Source organism: Podarcis erhardii (assembly GCF_964252035.2).
Source record: "Podarcis erhardii genome assembly, chromosome: 7".
NCBI lineage: Eukaryota > Metazoa > Chordata > Lepidosauria > Squamata > Lacertidae > Podarcis > Podarcis erhardii.
In genome coordinates this window covers 21,960,893-21,981,916 of record NC_138511.1, presented here as the reverse complement: position 1 = coordinate 21,981,916, position 21,024 = coordinate 21,960,893, and the positions used below count along the sequence as shown (strand labels likewise).

General features: G+C 47.7%; 1 protein-coding gene across 2 annotated transcripts in view; it reads left to right on the top strand.

The window, feature by feature from the left end:
- Positions 1–7,248: 7,248 nt before the first annotated feature.
- TMEM240 (transmembrane protein 240) overlaps positions 7,249–21,024 on the top strand; it is a 41,920-nt gene continuing 28,144 nt past the window's right edge. The window contains exons 1-2 of one of the 2 annotated variants that reach the window (XM_081871368.1): positions 7,249–7,644; positions 9,715–9,821. In XM_081871368.1, the coding sequence (XP_081727494.1) occupies positions 9,730–9,821 (92 nt within the window). In that variant the 5' untranslated portion in view covers positions 7,249–7,644; positions 9,715–9,729. Of the gene's footprint in view, positions 7,645–8,547; positions 9,445–9,714; positions 9,822–21,024 lie in introns of those variants that run through there. The other variant, XM_081871367.1, reaches the window with a different exon arrangement.

Genomic DNA, 21,024 nt, shown 5'->3' with positions numbered 1-21,024 from the left:
TTATCTTTCTTTACTCTCTCTCCTGCAGGCTTAAACAGTCAAAATTCCCCCTCTTTACTCCTGCTTTCAAGAGGGGTTTAGATGGTTAAAACAGGAGGAATTTTAGACCTTTATGAACAGCTTTCCGGACTTTAGCTTGCACAATTTTTGCTTCAGGCTATTTACAAAAGCGGAAGGCGGACTTCCTGTTTAGAACCTTCCCGCTTGAGTGCCAAATTAAAATGTTTCTTAGCCCAATTTTCCGTTCTACTCACGGGTACTTGTTTTAGAGTCCAATTGTCCACAGGAAAAAGCGCTCTCCGGCAACGGCTGTGCAGCTTCACTCCGAAAAAATAGCGGTCGATTCAAAACACCGCGCCACTCACCCCACGTCGCTTTGGATCCTGGTGTCAGCCGAATCCCACGTTCCCAGGCTTCCTCCGCCTGGGATTTTTAAAGGGTCTCCGCCTTCGCCGCCGCGGCAAGACCCGATTTTCGCGGAGCGGGTTCCTCTGGATCAGAGGAATTCCGCCATTGCCTATGGCGCTAACCCGGAAGTCTGGGAAATTGGTGGTTTTAAACAATGGCAGGTGTTTGAGAAAAGTACCTTCATAAAGTGGCGTATTTGAGGGTTCTGCATCCTGTATCTTCACACAAGGCAATGAGGAATGGAAGAGGCAGAAGTTTGAGTACAGTGAGAAGGGAGTTACACTGTAAGGAAAACAGGTGACTGTTTTAAACAACAGCAGGGACGGAGGGAAATGGGAAATGTGGCAATTTTCAACAATGGCAGAGGTTTGAGTAATGTAGCAAGGAGGGGGCGTGACAGTTTAAAACAAGACTTGAGTACAGTGAGAAGGAAACTGAAATATGTCCTTTTTTGGTATTAGCTTTTGTGTTGTACCCATCTCTGCTTTTTCTCCTTGTTAAAACGAGTTGATTCAAAACAAATCCCTCAATGTTTCTCCAACTCCTGCTTTACCCAAACTGACGTAGTTTGAATACAGCTAGAATGGAGACACACTGAAAGGAAAGAATTTGGCTGTTTTAAATACCATTTAGTGTTTGACTAAAACTCATTTGTTTGCTCGGGGTTTGCAGCCTTTGGAATTACTATTATGCTTAATTCACCGTGAATTCTGCCACCCAAAGGTACCTTATCAAGATCCGTTCTGACCTTGGGACATTTCAAGATCGGGAATCCTTCCAACAGCAACAAATACCTTTCAAGATAAATTTTGAGAATGGCAGGCATGAGCATAAAGTGATGAGCTGTCCTAATTTGTTACAAGAACATGGCAACACTCCACAAACTTAATGGATTATGCTGTGTGTGGCAGGGGGAAGGGAATCCCACAATGGGCCAGATAGATAGATACCGTATTTTTCGCTCTATAAAACGCACCAGACCACAAGACTGTGGTTTTTGGAGGAGGAAAACAAGAAAAAAAATATTCTGAATCTCAGAAGCCAGAACAGCAAGAGGGACCGCTGCGCAGTGAAAGCAGCAATCCCTCTTGCTGTTCTGGCTTCTGGGATAGCTGTGCAGCCTGCATTCGCTCCATAAGACACACACACATTTCCCCTTACTTTTTAGGAGGGAAAAAGTGAGTCTTGTAGAGCAAAAAATACGGTAGGTAGGTAGACAGACAGACAGACAGACAGACAGAAAGACAGATGGCACTTGGAAACTTTATAGTAGTTTGTATGGTACACAGAATTTTCAGCCTGGGTTTCTGAAGGGACACAAGTTGCCAATGATAAGAACAACAATTAATAATACTGGGCATTTGCAGAGCCCCTCACTTGTATTAACTGGTTGCCACTTCACAACAACCTTTTAAGGTAGGCTGACTGAGAGCAGGCTGAGCTTAGTGGAGCAATGCCCTGTTCTCCCCACTGAATCGGCCTCCATTGGGTGATGGGAAAGGCCTGCGCTTGTTGAGATCCATGGAGAGATTCTGCTAGGGTAAAAAGCACAGGACTTGATGAGCAGATAACCTCTCCTAGGGGTTGGGGGAGAAATTTGGTTGGGTTCACATTTTCATGTGGAACTCCCTCGTTCCTGAAACAAGTGGACCAAAACAGAACCGCAGTTCAAAGCGTGTGCTTCCCCTAAGGTTGCGGGTGCAGTTTTCCAACCAAACAGTGTCTCCAAAGAACATCTGTTCATGCATAAAACTGCACATAGTAGTGAAAATAGGGCATATATTGGGAGAAAATTGCATGCAAATGCTGGTGAATTTCCATCGGGACATTTGGTTTAAAACTGAACCTAAGTTTGGAAACAATGGAAAAGGAGAGAAAATGAACCTGACAGATTTGACCCATCTTTAGCCTGACCTGATATTGGACAATTTCTTGGGCTCCTGAATTAAGAGAAATAGAAAAGGTACTATTTAAATATATATGTATACAGGCTGAAGAATAGGGGAGTGTGGTCTGAGCAGAGTCTTAATTTTCTGGATCCAGTTTTTGAGAGTGTTGTGTTTTTAACTTTCCAATTTACACACCGAATCCTGGCTCCGAATGATTCCTGTTGCCAGCTAGTGATATATTTCTGCTTCTAATGACTGAGCATCCTTGATCTCCGCTGTTCTTTCCTAATTTGGGCTCTGGACCAGTGGCTTTTGGCAAGCCTGCTCAAGCTGCTACGAGCACATGATCTGTGCTCGTAGTTTAAGGACAGGAGGTGGCAGAAAGGGGTTCCTGACCTACAGCTTACTTCTCTGTCTTTTCCAAGACTTTCACTCAACAGCAATTTGAAGAGGCTTGACCAAAATTCCTGATAGCTGTTGAGGTTTGTGTTTGTATTTATCTGTAATAATAATAATAATAATAATAATAATAATAATAATAATTTATTATTTGTACCCCACCCATCTGGCTGGGTTTCCCCAGCCACTCTGGGCGGCTTCCATAGAAACCAAAAATACACTAAAATATCACAGATTAAAAACTTCCCTGAACAGGGCTGCCTTAAGATGTCTTCTGAATGTCAGGTAGTTATTTCTCGCTTTGACATCTGATGGGAGGGTGTTCCACAGGGCGGGCACCACTACCGAGAAGGCCCTCTGCCTGGTTCCCTGTAGCTTTGCTTCTCGCAATGAGGGAACCACCAGAAGGCCCTCGGCGCTGGACCTCAGCGTCCGGGCAGAATGATGGGGGTGGAGACACTCCTTCAGGTATACTGGACCGAGGCCGTTTAGGGCTTTAAAGGTCAACACCAGCACTTTGAATTGTGCTCGGAAACGTACTGAGAGCCAATGTAGGTCTTTCAAGACCGGTGTTATGTGGTCTCGGCGGCCGTCACCAGTTTAGCTGCCGCATTCTGGATTAGCTGTAGTTTCCGAGTCACCTTCAAAGGTAGCCCCACGTAGAGCGCATTACAGTAGTCCAAGCGGGAGATAAATAGAGCATGCACCACTCTGGCGAGACAGTCCGTGGGGAGGTAGGGTCTCAGCCTGCGTACCAGGTGGAGTTGGTAGACAGCTGCCCTGGATACAGAATTGACCTGCACCTCCATGGACTGCTGTGAGTCCAAAATGACTCCCAGGCTGCGCACCTGGTCCTTCAGGGGCACAGTTACCCTATTCAGGACCAGGGAGTCCTCCACACCAGCCCGCCCCCTGTCCCCCAAAAACAGTACTTCTGTCTTGTCAGGGTTCAATTTCAATCCATTAGCCGCCATCCATCCTCCAACCGCCTCCAGGCACTCACACAGGACCTTCACTGCCTTCACTGGTTCTGATTTGAAAGAGAGGTAGAGCTGGGTATCTGGGTAATATCTGGGTAATATCTGGGTAATATTTATTACCCCAACCCACTTCACCATAGTGACCCAAGGCAGGCTTCAACAATGCAGTATTGAGGTATATAAAAAAAAGATGAAAACATTCTGTGACATGTCCTTCCCCTTGCCATACATGAAACGACAACCATCTGGTGCTTCCGACATATTGTAAAGACTTATCTTTTTGTCCAGACTTTCCTTGACCCATAGGACTGGACACTGATTTATGTGAGTGAGCCCCTTGACTCTCCAGTTTTCTATCCTGTTTTATTGATTTTTAGGCTATATTTTTGTGTTGTTGTTGTTGAAATGGATCTTGCTTTTCTATTGCATGTAGCCTACACCACTTGGAGATTTTAAAATCTATTAGGTGGTTTAAAAAATGCTTTTAAACAAAACAAATAAATACCAATAATCGTCGAAACAAATAAAACGGTTCAAAATGGAACAGAACAATTTGGGTTTTCTTCCACTAAGTGCACAGCCTTTGGAAGCAATGCACCTAAATTAGTCCTGTCCATTAATTTTGATGACTCAGCTCTTGAGTAGGATTGACGTTTTTTATTATTAGTTATTAAAATTTTATACTGCTTTATACTCGTGGGTCTCTGGGCAGTAACAACATAAAAAACATTGTATAGAAACAAAATACATAATCAAAATAACGCAGCCCAATAAATTCAGCAGAAGAGGTGTTTTTCTTTCACACACACACACACAACCTTAAGTGTCAAAGAGGTGTGTCTTCAGCTCATGGTAGATGCAAGGTGCGCCTCTGTGGGTTCAGAGTGCCACAACCTGGGGGCTACTGCAGAGAAGCCCATATCCTGTGTTCCCAATCCCCAAACCTCTGTGGGTGGCAGCGCTACCAAGAGAACCTCCTCTACCAGTCTTAAGAAGGTCAGTACGGATGCAGACAGATATTTCAGATATTTGAGGCCTCTGGCTTGTGTAAGCAACACTCCGAAGAAACCCACTTAAACTGAGTTAGCCATGGTCAGTGGGTCTACTCTGGGTAGGGCCAGCACTGGCAATACACTTAAGCTCTCTAGGGTTAGGTTGGGCCTGCTATGCAGAGACTGCCACCCTATTCCGGCATCTTACCTGGGAGTAAGTAGCATTAAACACAGCGGGACTTCACTGGCAAATGATCTTGCCCAGGATTGCTGTGTTAAGCTGCAAATCCTAAGGATGCTTTACGTGGGTTGGCGTAAGGCCCGTGGCAATCATGGGCACATAGCTCCGAACAAAAAGATTTTGAAATTGAAATGAAAATTTTCTCTCTGGGAGGCACCCGCCTGTTTGGCTTCCAATAGTTTTGCTTTTGGAAAACATGTGTGTATATGTGTGTGTGTTCCTATTTTTCCCTTGAATAATAATTTCATCACAGGGAAATGTATGTCTTCCAGCCACATCATGGAATTTATTTGTCACCTGAATTCGTTTTAATCTCTATGTAGGGAGAAGTGGGGGAACCCCAATTGCCTATTACAGGGTATTGCAAAGAGCCCAAAATACAGATGCATCATTAAAATTAAATGTTGTCCTCAAATTGAAGCACAAATAACTCCAGGGATGTGTGTGTGTGTGAGAGAGAGAGAGAGAGAGAGTGAGACCCTGCCAAAAGCAGGATAGAAAGAAAATTCCAGGCCATTGTCTTAAATATCTGTGTGGCTTGTTAAAGTGGTGCACCATTTTGCCCAAGTCCTGCTGTGATGCCTCCACAATTAACTGCAGGTTTCAGGTTCGCCTAGTGCAGGAATGAGGAGCTCAATGTCCTTCCAGATGTTACTGGACTCCTCCTCCCATCATCCATGATCAATGGCTGTGCTAGCTAAGGCTGATGGGACATGGAGTCCAACAACATATGAAGAGTGACAGTTCCCCTCCCCCATCTAGTGCCTTCTTTCCCAAGCACTACTCATTGGACCATACTGCCTCTCAAGATCAGCTATGGATTGCACACTTCCCCCTACCCTGTGCACATGTAGACTGTAGTTTAAGGTTACCAGATTTTTTTCAATGAATCTGGGGACACTTTTCAACATCCTCCTAAATAGATGGATTTTGTCAGGGGACTGATTTGTAAATCCGGGGTCTGTCCCTGGGGAAAGGGGATGTCTGGTAACCTTACTGTAGTTTATACGCACAAACAGGCATATGATTTTGCATATCATATGGTGCTTAATATGGGGGGATAAAATAACTTGGTTCCAGGGAAGGATCTGTCAGTTTTGCTTCTCTCCATTTCTTCCGACTAAACATTTAAGAGGAACTTTCTGATGCTTTGACAGTGGAACAGACTCCCTTGGAAGGTGGCCGAATCTCCTTTGCTGGATGTTTTCAGCAGAGGTTGGACAGCCATCGGTCAGGAGTCACTGAGCTGCGATCCCTGCATTGCTGGGTTTTGGACGACTCAGAGAAGACCCACTGAAATGAATGGGGCCTAAATGAGTCGCGACTCGCACCTGCTAATTTCAAGGACTAGCGTTCGGTTGCAAGCCAATTTTTGTGTGTGGATCTTTGTTTTTTCCTTTAAAGCCTAAAGGTAAAGGTAAAGGGTCCAGTCGTGGCCGACTCTGGGGTTGCGGCGCTCATCTCGCTTTACTGGCTGAGGGAGCCGGCATACAGCTTCCGGGTCATGTGGCCAGCATGACTAAGCCGCTTCTGGCAAACCAGAGCAGCACACAGAAACGCCATTTACCTTCCCGCTGGAGTGGTACCTATTTATCTACTTGTGCTTTGATGTGCTTTCGAACTGCTAGGTTGACAGGAGCAGGGACCGAGCAACGGGAGCTCACCCCGTCGCGGGGATTCGAACCGCCGACCATACGATTGGCAAGTCCTAGGCACTGAGGTTTAACCCACAGCGCCTAATGTGCAAATGAAGTAACCTGAACTTAATATTGGATCGGTTGTGGGAAGGGTGGGGGATGATTGAAAGGAACCCAGACCGGCGAGATATGCTCCCATCTCTATCTAGCCTAGCAAGCTCGTTTCTAGTGAGCCTGATCTCTGAGCGTACCGAAAGCGTCCAGCAGAGGACGCCCATTAGAGCAGCAGTTCCTACATCTGGTAATCTCAATTTCTCAGCCTTATGGGGAGAGGTCGCTCAGGTCCCTGCCTAAGGAGCGGAGGTGTGCTTCGTGTCCTTTTGCACTTGGGTCGTAACTTTTGCAATGGAGAGCTCTCCTCTGGCAGGAAGAAAGATACTCTCCACCCATAAACGAGACCCCCTCCCTTCCTCCAACCATCTCTCCCCCCCCCCCCGACTCAAATTTCCTTCCTTTTCTAATTCTGCACCCTTTCACAACAGCAGCAGCACACAAAACCAGCCCTTCCTGATGGTGAAAATCACTTTTGTGGGTGTGTGGAGTGGGCGGCGGGGGGAGGGTCACTACCATCCCCAGGTAAGAGGTGTCAGTGAAGATCTGTGCGAGAGAGAGGGAGGGAGAGAGAGAGAGAGAGATGAACGGAGCCTCTTTTCCACCGGGGATTTCCAGGGCAAAATAGGAGAGGTGTGATGGCTTTTTCTCCCCCTTTATTTTGTGTGTGTGCTAATACCATGCTAGAGATCCTGGAAAAAAAAAAAAGGCAGAGCGGAGAGAGAGCGAGAGAGAGCAGGGAGAAGGATTCCAAATTTGATCAAGCACCATTTTGATTAAAGGAAGGGAGAGTGGGGAAATTTGTGCAGAGAGAGAGGGAGGGAGGTTAGTAAACACACAGAGAGAGAGCACAGGATCTGCAGCGTGGAGGGTTTCTTTCCCCCCTTTCCTCTCTCCCCCCCACCTCTGTCCCTCCTCCCACCCACCCACCCCCCCTCCCTCCTTAAGCAACGAGCCTTTAAGATGGAGCGGCGCCACCTCAAATAGGTAAAAAAATCCTTTCTCTATGCAAGCGGGTGGGTGGGAAGGGGAGAGAGAGAGAGAGTGCGCGCGAGCAGGGGGAGCAAAAAAACCACCTTGCTAATTTCCTAGGATGAAATCGACAAGACCCAGTTGCAAGCCCCTTCTTGCAAGCGGCGAGAGCACCCCCCAACCCAAAAGGAGGGTGCCACCCACCCTGCCGTCCCACATCTTAAAGTCCCGGGGCGGGGCTGGCTTGGTGCGGTGGGTGGGTGGGTGGGTGGGCTGGGGAAAGGAGGGCTACGATTATGATTATGGTTAATTATGATGATGATGATTTTAAGAGCCTGATTTTGGGGGGTGGGGTGGGGGTGGGAATCGTTCATGCTGACTGCAAAAGCACTAGCTTGTTGTCTTTTTTTTTTTTTTAATTCTCTCTCTCTTAAAAAACCGCACATTTTAAACAAAAATGCATCTAACTTAGATGGTGCAGGAGGTATTTATTCCAGCTTCAATGTCACCAAGAGAGAGAGAGAGAGAGAGAGAGGGAAGGAGGGAGGGGGAAAGGGGTGGGTGGAGAAAGAGAAGCTGCCAAAATCCATCCTCAGGTCACGTTTTGTGGGGTTTTTGATTCCTCCTCTCCATCCCCCCCCCCGGGAGGAAAAAACACAGCAGCAGAGCCTGGGGTCTCTCTCTCTCTCTATCTCTCTCTCTCTCTCTCTCTCTCTGTGTGTGTGTGTGCGCGCGCGCGCGCTCTCTCGCGTGTGCGCGTGCCTTTCCTCCCCAGCGATGGGTCTCCTCCCCAGCAAATGGAACAAGACCAGGCGACTATCTTTTTAAAAGACTCCAACATGACGCCACCCCGTGCCCACCAACATCTCATCTTGCCAGCCGCCTTCTTCCATTTTCCCCCCTGCTAAGGGGGGGGGGGGGGGGAGTGGAGGAGAGAGAGAGAGAGAGAGAGAGAAAAGAGAGCAGAAAGGGGAAGCAATTTTTAACAGCCTTCCCTCTCCCAGTCTTCTTTGCACCAATTGCTCACCCATACCTTCCCCCCTCCAAAAAAAAAAAAAAAAAAAAGGATGGGTCCTTATTTTGAGCAGAGGTTGCCTTGAAGCCCCAGAGTGTCATCTGATGGCCCCAGAAGCAGAATCTACTCTTTATCATTCCTTTCCACCCCCCTCCTCTCTTTCTCTCTGCATGTTGGGTATTTTTTTTTTCATTTCTTACTTGGTTTCGTGTTTTGCTTTTCTTAACAAAAAACAAAACCCCCCCACAAATTATTATTTTTTGGGGCTGGATCAATTCCTCTGCCTGGTGTTGGCGGTGCACCGCTGTGATGTGGTCGACCTTTCGCTTGGACGGCTTGAGTGGATCGCATGATTTGCCCTAGGAATCTTTCTCTTCTGCCTACCTGCCGATCTTTTCTCTCTATCGATATATGTTGGACTAATCCGAGGAAGAAGAAGAAGAGGAGGAGGAGTTGGAGGAGAGCGGGGTGGAAAGCAAAAGACCCAAACAGACCAACAAACCAGCCAGAAGGTTCAGCTTGGATAAGAAAATAGAGGAGTGCATTTGTGTATGCTTGGAAATTGGGGGGGCCAGGAGCCTGCCCCCCCTTCAGGACTGCAGATCGGTTTGAAGACTTTGTACCTGACCATCTCTGACCTCTATAGGAAAAGCTGGCACCCCTTTCTCTCCTTTTTCATTCTGGGCAAGGGGGTGGGGGGTGGGCTGGGGGGTAGTGACACAGCGGCTGTCCATTTCCAGTTGATGTCCATGAATACAAACACCATGATATTTATGATCTTGGGGGCCTCAATTGTTATGGTAAGGAGACACTTCGATTTCCTCTTATTTCCTTCTCTCTCGTCTTCCCCTTCCCCAAATTCTTAGGTGCGGTTGTGGAACGTCTGATCTGTGTGCCCCATTTCAATGTATGTATGTGTGTGTGTAATATATAATTCTGAGGGCAAGTCATTCTTTCATAGGCCTAGGTTTCCTTTAATATATATTAGCAATCAAACACGAGAGAATGTTTTATTCCGACACTTCTAGCCTTATGGGGTTGTGTGATTATTATTATTATTATTGAAACAGGCAATTGCGTGCTTGATGGATATGAACGCACTTTTGGACCGATTTCACAATTATATCTTACCGCATTTGAGAGGTGAAGACAGAGTCTGTCACTGCAACTGTGGAAGGTAAGGCCAGCGGCCATGCACCATCCCATCCCATTTTTTTTGGGGGGGGGAGTTTGTACACTGCATTTCTCACCTCCCATTGGGAGTGCAGGGGTGGGGGTGAGAAAGAGAGAGGCAGAGAGAAATGTGGCCACGCAGAACAAGGAAGGATGAGGGATGTACTGTTTGGGTATTTTGCCAAATTCCAGGGAATCCGTTGCCTTGGAAAGTGAATGTCATCAGGGATCTCTTGAATGTTTCAAACGGTCACAGGAATCACCCTTAGCCATTCTGCCGTACGCTCCCTTGTAGTTTTTCCTCACGACAACCCTGTGAAGTAGGTCGCGATGGCAGTGTCTGTACTGCAGTCTGGAAAGGGTGGTGTTGTTGGGGGGGGGGGCTTACCTGGCGAGTTTACCTCAGGTGAGATTCAGCTGCTAGGGTGCCCATTGCTGAGTTTCTCATCATTTAACCTATCCACCGATGTGCAAATATATACATATAGATATACCTCTGCAAGGTTTGTGGTGATGGCTGGCAGCTTAGACGACTTAAAAAAAACCACAAAACCCACGAGGGGGACATCAAGCAGATTCGTTGAGAATAAATCGGCAGCTGTTTACTTTTGAGGAGGAAACGGAACCTGCATTGCCAGCAGCAGTCTACCCTCCAGCGCCGAATTACGGGGGGCGGCCAATCAGGGAAGGCTGTCCCCTTTGCGGTTTTTTTTGGTTCTGAGTTCCCCAGTGACATCTTGACTTCCCGCTCTTGGAAGACAGGACGTAGGGACCCGGTGGATCTTTGATCTGACTCGACAAGCCTGATTTATAAGAGCAGGCGCACAAATGGGGTGGCAGTGGTGGTGAAAGAGAGGCTGAATTTCCCTTGAAAACACTTGGTGTCCCCCCCATAGTTCAAAGACCGTGTCACTTCCTAAAGGTGTTTTGTGGATATCTGAGAAGTTAGAATCGGGAGCTGCTCAGGAATGTACGAAGCAGCCTTATCCTGAGTCACACCATTCGTTCAGTACTGTGTACACTGACTGGCAGCATCTCTCCAGGGCTTCAAACAGAGGCTTCTCCCAGCTCTACCTGGGGGGATTTGAACCTGGGACCTTTTGTATGCAAGGCCGCTGCTCTACCAATGAGCTACAGCCTTTGGCTGTGTTTTATAAGCTCTTGGCATCAGCTGAGCATCTTGGCTCCTAGGCTCTCTCTCTGCTCCCATTTTGGAGCTTTCCTTTCAAGATCTACAGTTTCCTCACATTTTTAGTGGTGTCTTTCTTTGATGGTGGTGTTGGAGGAGGTGTCGGGACGAGCTTCTGTTTTTAAGAATTCAAATGCAGGCGATGCCCTTTCAGAGCAGAGAGAGGTGAAGTGAAATGGGTTCCAGAGGAGGCCAGAAGCCTCTGTTTCCCATCGCCAAGTGCCGCTAGGTGCCAACTCCCGTCATCTCTAACCATTGGTCATGCTGGCTAGAGGAGATGAAAGTTGAAGCCTAGCAAGATTCGGAAGGCAAAAGCCTTTGCTCATCAAGGGTACGGCCAACGGGTCTTAGGCTGAAGGAACTGGGTTTGGGGAAGAGTTGAGGGGGACTTGCATACCTAAAGTGTTGATGCATAGGAACACAGGAAAATGGCTTATGAGTCAGATTGGTTGGTCTAATTCATGGATAGGCAAACTAAGGCCCAGGGGCCAGATCCGGCCCAATCGCCTTCTAAATCTGGCCCACGGACGGTCCGGGAATCAGTGTGTTTTACATGAGTAGAATGTGTCCTTTTATTTAAAATGCATCTCTGGGTTGTTTGTGGGGCCTGCCTGGTGTTCTTACATGAGTAGAATGTGTGCTTTTATTTAAAATGCATCTCTGGGTTATTTGTGGAGCATAGGAATTCGTTCATCCCCCCCCCCCATATAGTCCAGCCCCCCACAAGGTCTGAGGGACAGTGGACCGGCCCCCTGCTGAAAAAGTTTGCTGACCCCTGGGACTCTAAGTAGCTCAGTATTGTCTGCTCTGATTGGCAGCAGCAGTCCAGGGTTTCAGATGGGAATCCTTACCTGGAGATGCTGGGAGTGAAACCTGGGGCCAAAGCAGGTCTCTGCCTCAAACCTACGATCCCTTTCTTTAAAGATAAGTAAGATCCTAGTCCTCGTGTTTCTAAGACATGAGCTTTTTTCGAACAGGAAGCTGCCTTTGTACTGCATCGGACCATTGACATATCTAGCTCAGTGCTGCCTACACTGACCACCAGCAGCCAGCCCTCCAGGGTTTCCGATGGGGGTCTCTCTCAGACCTCCTTGGAGATGGTGCCTATTGTACCCAAGGCCCCTCCCCGATGAAACAACAGCATAGGAACATAAAGGTAAAGGGACCCCTGACCATTAGGTCCATTCGTGGCCGACTCTGGGGTTGCGGTGCTCATCTCGCTTTATTGGCTGAGGGAGCCGGCATACAGCTTCCGAGTCATGTGGCCAGCATGACTAAGCCGCTTCTGGCGAACCAGAGCAGCGCACGGAAATGCCGTTTACCTTCACAGGAATTTGAACCGCCAACCTTCTCATCGGCAAGTCCTAGGCTCTGTGGTTTAACCCACAGCGCCACCCGTGTCCTTTGCATTATACCATATCAGACTGTTGGCGTATGTAACACAGTGTTGTCTACGCTGACTGGCAGTAGCTTGCAAGGGTCTCTCCAAGCCCTCCCTTTCAGATGCAGGCACGTGCAGCCTTCTGTATGCTGCACTGTGGCCTTGAGGAGGACAAAGGCTGGGCCTTTGCTGCCACAGGGCACAGGTACGACTCTAATGGGCTCAAGTTGCCAGAGGGCAGTGTGTGGCTGAATCTTAGGAGGTGGTGAGAGCCGTTCGATAACTGGAATGATCCCTCATTGAGCTAGTGGGCATTCCCTGGCTGGGACAGTGGAGGCTGGTGCACTAGCGCAAAGGGGGCCCTGCCCTGCCAACTTTAGCTAGCCCCACCTGCCTGCCATCTTACTAAGATCCAGTCTAGCTTCTTCCTTCTAATTCTCAGGGTTGTCCCTTGTAGAGCTCAGCAGGGAAGAGAAGGATGGCAATGAAGCTGGACTGCGTTGGTTTGGCCTCTTGTGGGCTCTGGTGCCACCTACTGTTCAGCTCCCAGCCTTCCGCCCAAACAGTTGCAACGGGCACCGGTCACCCCTGATTGGGGTTACCCTGGTCTCCGATTTTCCTGCTGAAGCCGGAGGGGCGAAGTACATTCCCTACAAGACTCTCTACAGCTACGTACAAACCATAGATTGAAAGCACATAACTTCCCCCCAAAGAAATGGTGTTTGACCCTGCAGAACTACAGTTCCCAGGGTTCTTTGGTGGGGACACCATGTACTTTAAACGTATGTTGGGTATGGTGACTGAAATTTGGCCTCCAACCGTTTAGCCAAAACCTGTCACTTCCACCCATTTGTTCTAGCTCTGCCTTCTGAAGCAACGCTGTACATTTCAAACACATTGAAAGCTTCCGTCAAAGAATCCTGGGAACTGTAGTGCACCCCTCGGGAACTGTAGTATACCCCTAACAGCCTTTGGAAGCTGCAGTGTCCAGGATTCTTTGGGGGGAACTCTTGGGCTCGAAAAGGAGAGCGTGTGATGCTGTGGTGATCATTCAGCCTTCTTGTCATGTCATGGTTAACTTAAGGTGAGCGATGAAAAATGCACCGCAAATAAACCTAAGTGAGGAGGTGGTTTACAGAGCTGTGTGTCAGGCGCATTGTGCTCCTTTCGCTTCGGAGAAAAGGAACATTCATGCGTGCCGCCAAGGAGCCAATTCGTAGGGGCCGAGGTCACTTTGGGCCCCCCCAATAAAATATTTAAGGGGGTTTGGTCCCTGTTGATCAGCACTGCCATTCCCGATTATGTGTGGCAGGGCTTACCTCTCCCCCCCAAAAAATATTTTATTCAAGTTGGCACTCCGACGCGCATCATGTAAAGTTTGGACTCTGGCTGTGCTGTGTCCATGCCATACATTTCTCCAAAGAGCTCTGGGAACTGCAGTTTACCTTTGCACCTCCTGGCACCTTTAACAAACTACAGTTCCCATGATGCTTTGGCAGAGAACCATGTGCTTTAAATGTATGGAGTGGACAAAGTTTTGCAGCAAATAGCAGCCTTCCTCAAGGGAAGCAGCATGGCGGAGTTATCTCAGGAAGTTGAATGAGAGCAGAGCCACGGACCCCGTGTCCTTTTTTGCAGGAGAGGCAGTGTGGTACAGTGGGCGGATTTGTGGGACCTGAACCAGAGATGTCTGCATTTATTTCATTTTAAAAATATCCACGTTTTTATGTGCTACTTGATTGATCAAATTAATTTGTTATGCATTGATATCCCACCTTTTTCTACAAGAAGCTCCCGGTAGCATGCAGGGCTTTCTCCCTCCTCATTTAATCCTCACAACAATCTTGTGAGGTAAAAAAGTCCGAGAGAGGTAATCACTGGCCCAAGGTCACCCAGTGAGCTTCTTAGCTGGGTGGGGATTCGAACCCTGGTCTCCCACGCCCTAGTCCAGCACTCTAACCACTACACCAACTACCCCCTCATTATATATAGGCCTTACTCCCTAAGCAGCCCACGGAGGCCATCAAATACAGAGTGTGAGCGGTAAACAGATTTTGACCCCTTCCCTTGAAAGACATGAACAGAATAATAATAATAATAATAATAATAATAATAATAATAATAATAATAATAATTTGAGATTCGCTTTAGACAAGAGACACCTTTAGCTTGACAGATCACTGGGTGGAAATAATGAGAGAGAGAGAATGAGAATTGCTTCCACGTCAATTGATTCAGGGCTGTAATGTCAGTCATAAATCTCACTTTGTTATCGCGTTCCACGTGTGGACCATCGTGCCAGTGGGCTTGTGGTGATTATCTATTGGTCATTGGTTAGCACGTGGGGGGGGGGGGATCTTTCAAACAAACAAACAAATGTCTCCTTGCCTGCCGTGAGCAATTAAACTGGACTTTGCTCAATTGCTTTGGGCTGTGGTCGGAAACTCGCTCTTTGCGGTTGTCGTCTGCCCTCTGACAAGGCCTCAGGTGGGGCAAGGATGAGAGAGAGAGGACCTCCTCCTTCTGTTTCAAGTGCTGAGCATGAGTAAAGGTCCTTCACCCTCAATATAAGGGCCTTAAAGGACAAAACTAACCCTTCTAATGGGGCCCGGAAACAACTAAGCAGGCAATGGTGACCAGTAGAAAACTGACAGCATGGGGTACAGGTGCTTGGCGTCTAGAGGCACAAACTTGTTGCGTGAGAGAACATGGGTTCAAATCACCGCGCTCTCCACTCAAAGGGCTTCTAGTAGCCAGAGCAGGAAAACCTTTAGTGGAGGTCAGTGGAGGCTAGTCCTTCAAGGCAAATAAGAAAATAAGACCCTGCTAGATCAGGCCAGGGACGTGGGTGGCGCTGTGGGTTAAACCACAGAGCCTAGGACTTGCCGATCAGAAGGTCGGCAGTTCAAATCCCTGTGACGGAGTGAGCTCCCGTTGCTCAGTCCCTGCTCCCGCCAACCTAGGAGTTCGAAAGCACGTCAAAGTGCAAGTAGATAAATAGGTACCACTCCGGCGGGAAGGTAAACGGCGTTTCCGGGCGCTGCTCTGGTTCGCCAGAAGTGGCTTAGTTATGCTGGCCACATGACCTGGAAGCTGTAAGCCAGCTCCCTCGGCCAGTAAAGCGAGATGAGCGCCGCAAACCCAGAGTCGGTCACAACTGGACCTAATGGTCAGGGGTCCCTTTAGATCAGGCCAGTGGCTCAACCAGTCCAGCAACCTGTTCTCACAGTGGAAAACCAGATGCCCATTATGGCAAGCCCAAAGGCAAAACCCAAAGACAAGAGCCCTCTCCCTATAGTTTCAAACAACTGGCATTGCTGCCTCTGAATGTGGAGGCAGAGCATAGCCATCGTGGCCGGTAAGGTAAAGGTCCCCTGACCATTAGGTCCAGTTGTGGCCGACTCTGGGGTTGCGGCGCTCATCTCACTTTATTGGCTGAGGGAGCTGGCGTACAGCTTCCAGGTCATATGGCCAGCATGACTAAGCTGCTTCTGGTGAACCAGAGCAGCGCTGGAAATGCCGTTTACCTTCCTGCTGGAGCGGTACCTATTCATCTACTTGCACTTTGACGTGCTTTCGAGCTGCTAGGTTGGCAGGATCTGGGACCGAGCAACTGGAGCTCACCCCGTCGCGGGGATTCAAACCACCGACTTTCTGATCGGCAAGCCCTAGGCTCTGTGGTTTAACCCACAGCACCACCCGCGTCCCAGGTAAAGGTAAAGGGACCCCTGACCATTAGGTCCAGGCGTGAATGTGGAGGCAGAGCATAGCTGTCATGGTCGGTAGCCTCTGTGAATTTGCCCTGTCCTCTTTTAAAGCCACCCGAGTCGGTGGCCATCACTGTTTCCTGTGGCAGTGAGTTCCACAGTTTAACTATGAAGAAGTGCTTTTGGCTACCTGTCCCGAATCTTCTAACGTTCATCTCTGTTGGGTGCCCAGTGTTATAAGAGCAGGAGGAAAACTTTCCTCTGCCCACGGTCACCCTGCCACACATTATTTTATAACCTTCTGTCATGTCACCTTTTCTCTAAACTATAAAGTCCCCAGTGTTGAAGCCTTTCCTCATAGGAGAGTCCTCCATCCCCTGAATCATTTTGACTGCCAAAACTCCACGATAACCTTTCGGAGGCGAGGCCAAACGTGGAACTGCCTGCCTGCCTACTTACAAGTCCAGCTGCTTGGCCTGGCCAGAGTTGTAGTCACTGTGTCTCAATTTTGAGATGTAGGGTGAAGAGGAGGCCCATATATCATTCGGCTTCCCCGAGGACCGCTCTGCCCAACACCCAAATCCTCCGCTTGCCAGCTTGGTTGTGTGAATTGGCTGCTTGCATGTCCTTTCTTTCCAAAGCTGGCCAGTTGGCTAGGAAAATAATACCTGGCCCGTTCCTCGCCCTCCTTCTCTGGGCCAATTGCCGTAATGTTTCCCGCAAGAGCCAAAAATGTGTCCCGGTTGCCCCAAAGCCTTTCCCCCTCCCCCAAATTAGTAAACGGTCACACAGTCAATTTCACTTGGCCTGGACACAGTTCAGCTGTGTATCTGAAGGGGAATCAAGAGGATCCCCGGTTTCTGACCTCAGCTACCAGGCTGGGTGTTGCTACCCAATGGTAATTGATGACATGATCCAGCCCTGGTAGGTTTGCCAGCTTCAGGGGTGCGGTAAGGTCATTTTGGACTCCAGGCTTCGTGGTCTCTTTTTTTATACATATATAAATTTTTATTATGTTTTTTTTTAACATACTATTTTCAACAATAATTACCATATTTTTTGCTCTATAAGACTCATTTTTCCCTCCTAAAAAGTAAGGGGAAATGTGTGTGCGTCTTATGGGGAGAATGCAGGCTGCGCAGCTATCCCAGAAGCCAGGAAGAGGGATCGCTGCTTTCGCTGCGCAGCAATCCCTCTTGCTGTTCTGGCTTCTGAGATTCAGAATATTTTTTTTCTTGTTTTCATCCTCCAAAAACTAGGTGCATCTTATGGTCTGGTGCATCTTATAGAGAGAAAAATACGGCAGACATACTTTTACATCTTATACAGTTTTTGGACTTCCATCAATCACATCTGAGAATTTTTCCAATCTATTCACTTAATATACATTTCTTACTTTCACTATTACATTTAAATCTCATAACTAATATCTCTATTCTTTCTCGACTTTACAATGTTTCATATATTTCTCTTTACAAAACTTCTTGTAGTCCTACTAGTGTAATTTGTTGATTACAGTTGCTCTTCAGATAGTTCGTATATTTCTTCCAATCTTCTGTGAATCTCTGGTCCCGCAGGTTTGAAACCTTCCTGTCATTTTATCTAATTCTGCGTAGTCCATTAATTTTGTCTGCCATTCTTCTTTCGTCGGATCTCTTCTTGCTTCCATTTCTGGGCTAACAATACTCTTGCCGCTGTTGTTGCATATAAAAACAATTTAACATCTTGTCTATTAATATCCTCACTTATAATACCAAGTAAAAATGCTTCTTTATTTAAAAAAAATGTATATTTCAGCATCTTTTTCATCTCATTATACATTAGTGCCTCAGGTTAAGTACTTAATTCATTCCAGAGGTCCGTACTTAACCTGAAACTGTTCTTAACCTGAAGCACCACTTTAGCTAATGGGGCCTCCCGCTGCCGCCGCACCGCCAGAGCACAATTTCTGTTCTCATCCTGAAGCAAAGTTCTTAACCTGAAGCACTATTTCTGGGTTGGTGGAGTCTGTAACCTGAAGCGTCTGTAACCTGAAGCATATGTAACCCGATGTACTATTGTACAGTATATCATTTCCCAGAAGTTTTTTACTTTCTTACATTCCCACCACATATGATAAAATGTTCCTTCTTTTTCTTTACATTTCCTACAGTTATTATTTGTCTTAAACACGGGCTTTGTGGTCTCAATGGGAGCTTAGAGGTAGAGCATCTGCCTTGCCTGGAGAAGATCCCAGGCTCAATCTCCAGCGGTGTCAGGAGCGAGCCAGCAATAAATCACATCAGGCATGTTGGAGTTAACCCTTTATTAGCAAAAGCAGGATCTGTGCAGGCCTAATGAGCACAGCAACTCATTAGATCAGGCACAGGCAAGCTCTGGCCCTCCAGATGCTTGGGACTACAATTCCCATCATCCCTGACCACTGGGTCCTACGAGCTAGGGATGATGGGAATTGTAGTCCCAAACATCTGGAAGGCCGGAGTTTGCCTATGCCTGCATTAGATCTTGCCCCCATGAAGCAGTTGCTGAGACTGAAGGTCCCTGCCTCCCATCAGCTGTCTTAAGTCCTCTCCACTCCAGGGTTACCCCCAAACAATCTGAGACTGCGCCTGCGTGCAGCCTGCTGCTGCTCTGCTCATTTCAGTCCTCTGCTAGTTCTGGGAGGCAAACGGGGAGGGGAGCTTGTCACTAGCAGAACCAGTGGTCAGGGATGATGGGAGTTGTAGTCCAAAAACAGCTGGAGACCCAGGGTTGGGAAACACTGGTGAAGCATCACGATGCTGAGAGGGTGGATGGGGCCTAAGTCCCTACTCAGTAAAGCGGAGCCCTTGAAGTCAGCACACCTAAGTTAGTCGTGCCCATGAACTTCAGTGGGTCTACTCTGAGTAGGACTGGCATTGGATGCAACTCAAAGTCCGGACGATCACGTGCTGCGTTTAAAAAAAATAAATAGTGAAGGGCCATCCATACCGTGAGGAAGAAGTGATCGTAGAAGGTTGCTTTCTTTGTACGACGCTTGGAGCACTTTATTGATGGATAAAGTTAGATGGTGGCCATCTGTCACATTCCTGCATTGCCGGGGGTTGGACTGGATGACCTTTGGGTTCCCCTCCAGCTCTACAATTCTGTGATTCTATGAAGCGGTTTCTCTAAATAGGTAAAACAGTATTTGAAAAAAAATGTTCAGAGCATTCCCATAAGCTGAGTAGACTTGAAGCTCTTTGAGAGCACCAACTATTTCCAAAAAATAAATCATGATGAGAAATACATATTCTGTCACCCTTCTGGGTGTGTATGTTTGGGGTGTGTGAGGGCAGCTTAAAGGGGGAAAGACCCCCGGTTCCTTGCCTTTACCTGTTACCATGTAGAGGTGACCTGCTCTAACCATCTGTGCTTTCTTAGGAGGACACACTGTTTTATTTTATGTTTTTAAATCTCCATTGTTTCCCCGTAGTCTCCTGGAATAGCTCTCCCACTGAGAGCCAAGTGCCTTCCCCTTTTCTACTACCTTTATGGATGTCGCTCGCAAGCCTTTAGGAGGAAAACTTGTCTTTCAAGCCAATTCTGACTTCCCTCAAACCGGAATTGTCAATTAATTTCTTTGAAAGAGCCAAAGAAAACCACACACACACACACAGGCCTCGTGTAACAAATCATTGCAGGCGTTTTGATCTGTGTTACGAGAGAGAGAGGGGGGGGGGAGGCAGGCATACAGATGTATGTGGAGATCAGGATCCAAAGGGGTGAGGAAGGGCTGCTCCGTGACAGAGCACGTGCTTGGCATGTAGAAGGTCCCAGGCTCAGAACCCAGTGGAATCTCCAAGTAGATCTGCCAGGCAGGCCAAGAGCATCGCAGACTTTGAGATTTCAGGGCCCAAACTTGAGACCTAGGGGTAACTCACAGTGGTAGGCCCTGGAGATGGAGGTTAATTGAGAATGAGGAGCATGTAATTCGCAGATGGCTCCTGTGGGGCTATAGCTTGCAAACTGCATGTACAGCCCTTTTAGTACACATATGTATTTATTAAATATATATGTTTACTAAAGGGGCTCTCTCCCACTTGCCGAGTCGAGCTCCCCCCACCCCCAGCCGGTCAGATGGAGAATTCAGGTCAGACCAGGAGCTCTGGCAAATCTCAGCTGGGAGAGCCTCCTGTCTGAAACCCTGGAGAGCTGCTGCCGGCCTGTGTAGACAATGCTGAGCTAGATGGACCAATAGCTTATGATGGACTTATGGTCCTGTGATGTGGGCTCCTTGCTCTTTAAAACCTGGGGGAAAGGCTCATCGCTCAGAGAACAGAAAGTCAATCCCTGGCGTTTCCAGTTTAAAAGAGGATCAGGTTACATAGGGGTGAGGAACTTCAGATCTGGGGTGTGTGTGTGAGAGAGAGAGACAGAGAGAGACCCTGCCAAAAGCAGGATAGAAAGAAAATTCCAGGCTAGTGTCTTAAATATCTGTGTGGCTTGTTAAAGTGGTGCACCATTTTGCCTAAATCCTGCTGTGATGCTTCCACAATTAACTGCAGGTTTCAGGTTGGTCTAGCGCAGGAATGAGGAGCTCATGTCCTTCCAGATGTTACTGGACTCCTCCTCCCATCATCCGTGATCCATGGCTGTTCTAGCTAAGGCTGATGGGAGATGGAGTCCAACGACATATGGAGAGTGACAGTTCCCCCCCCCCATCTAGTGCCTGCTTTTCCAAGCTCTACTCATTGGACCATACTGCCTCTCACAATCAGTTATGGATTGCACACCTACCCCTACCCTGTGCACATGTAGACTGTAGTTTATACACAAACACACACACACAGGCACATGATTTTGAGTATGATATGGTGCATAATACAGTGGTACCTGGGGTTAAGTACTTAATTCGTTCCGGAGGTCTGTACTTAACCTGAAACTGTTCTTAACCTGAAGCACCATTTCT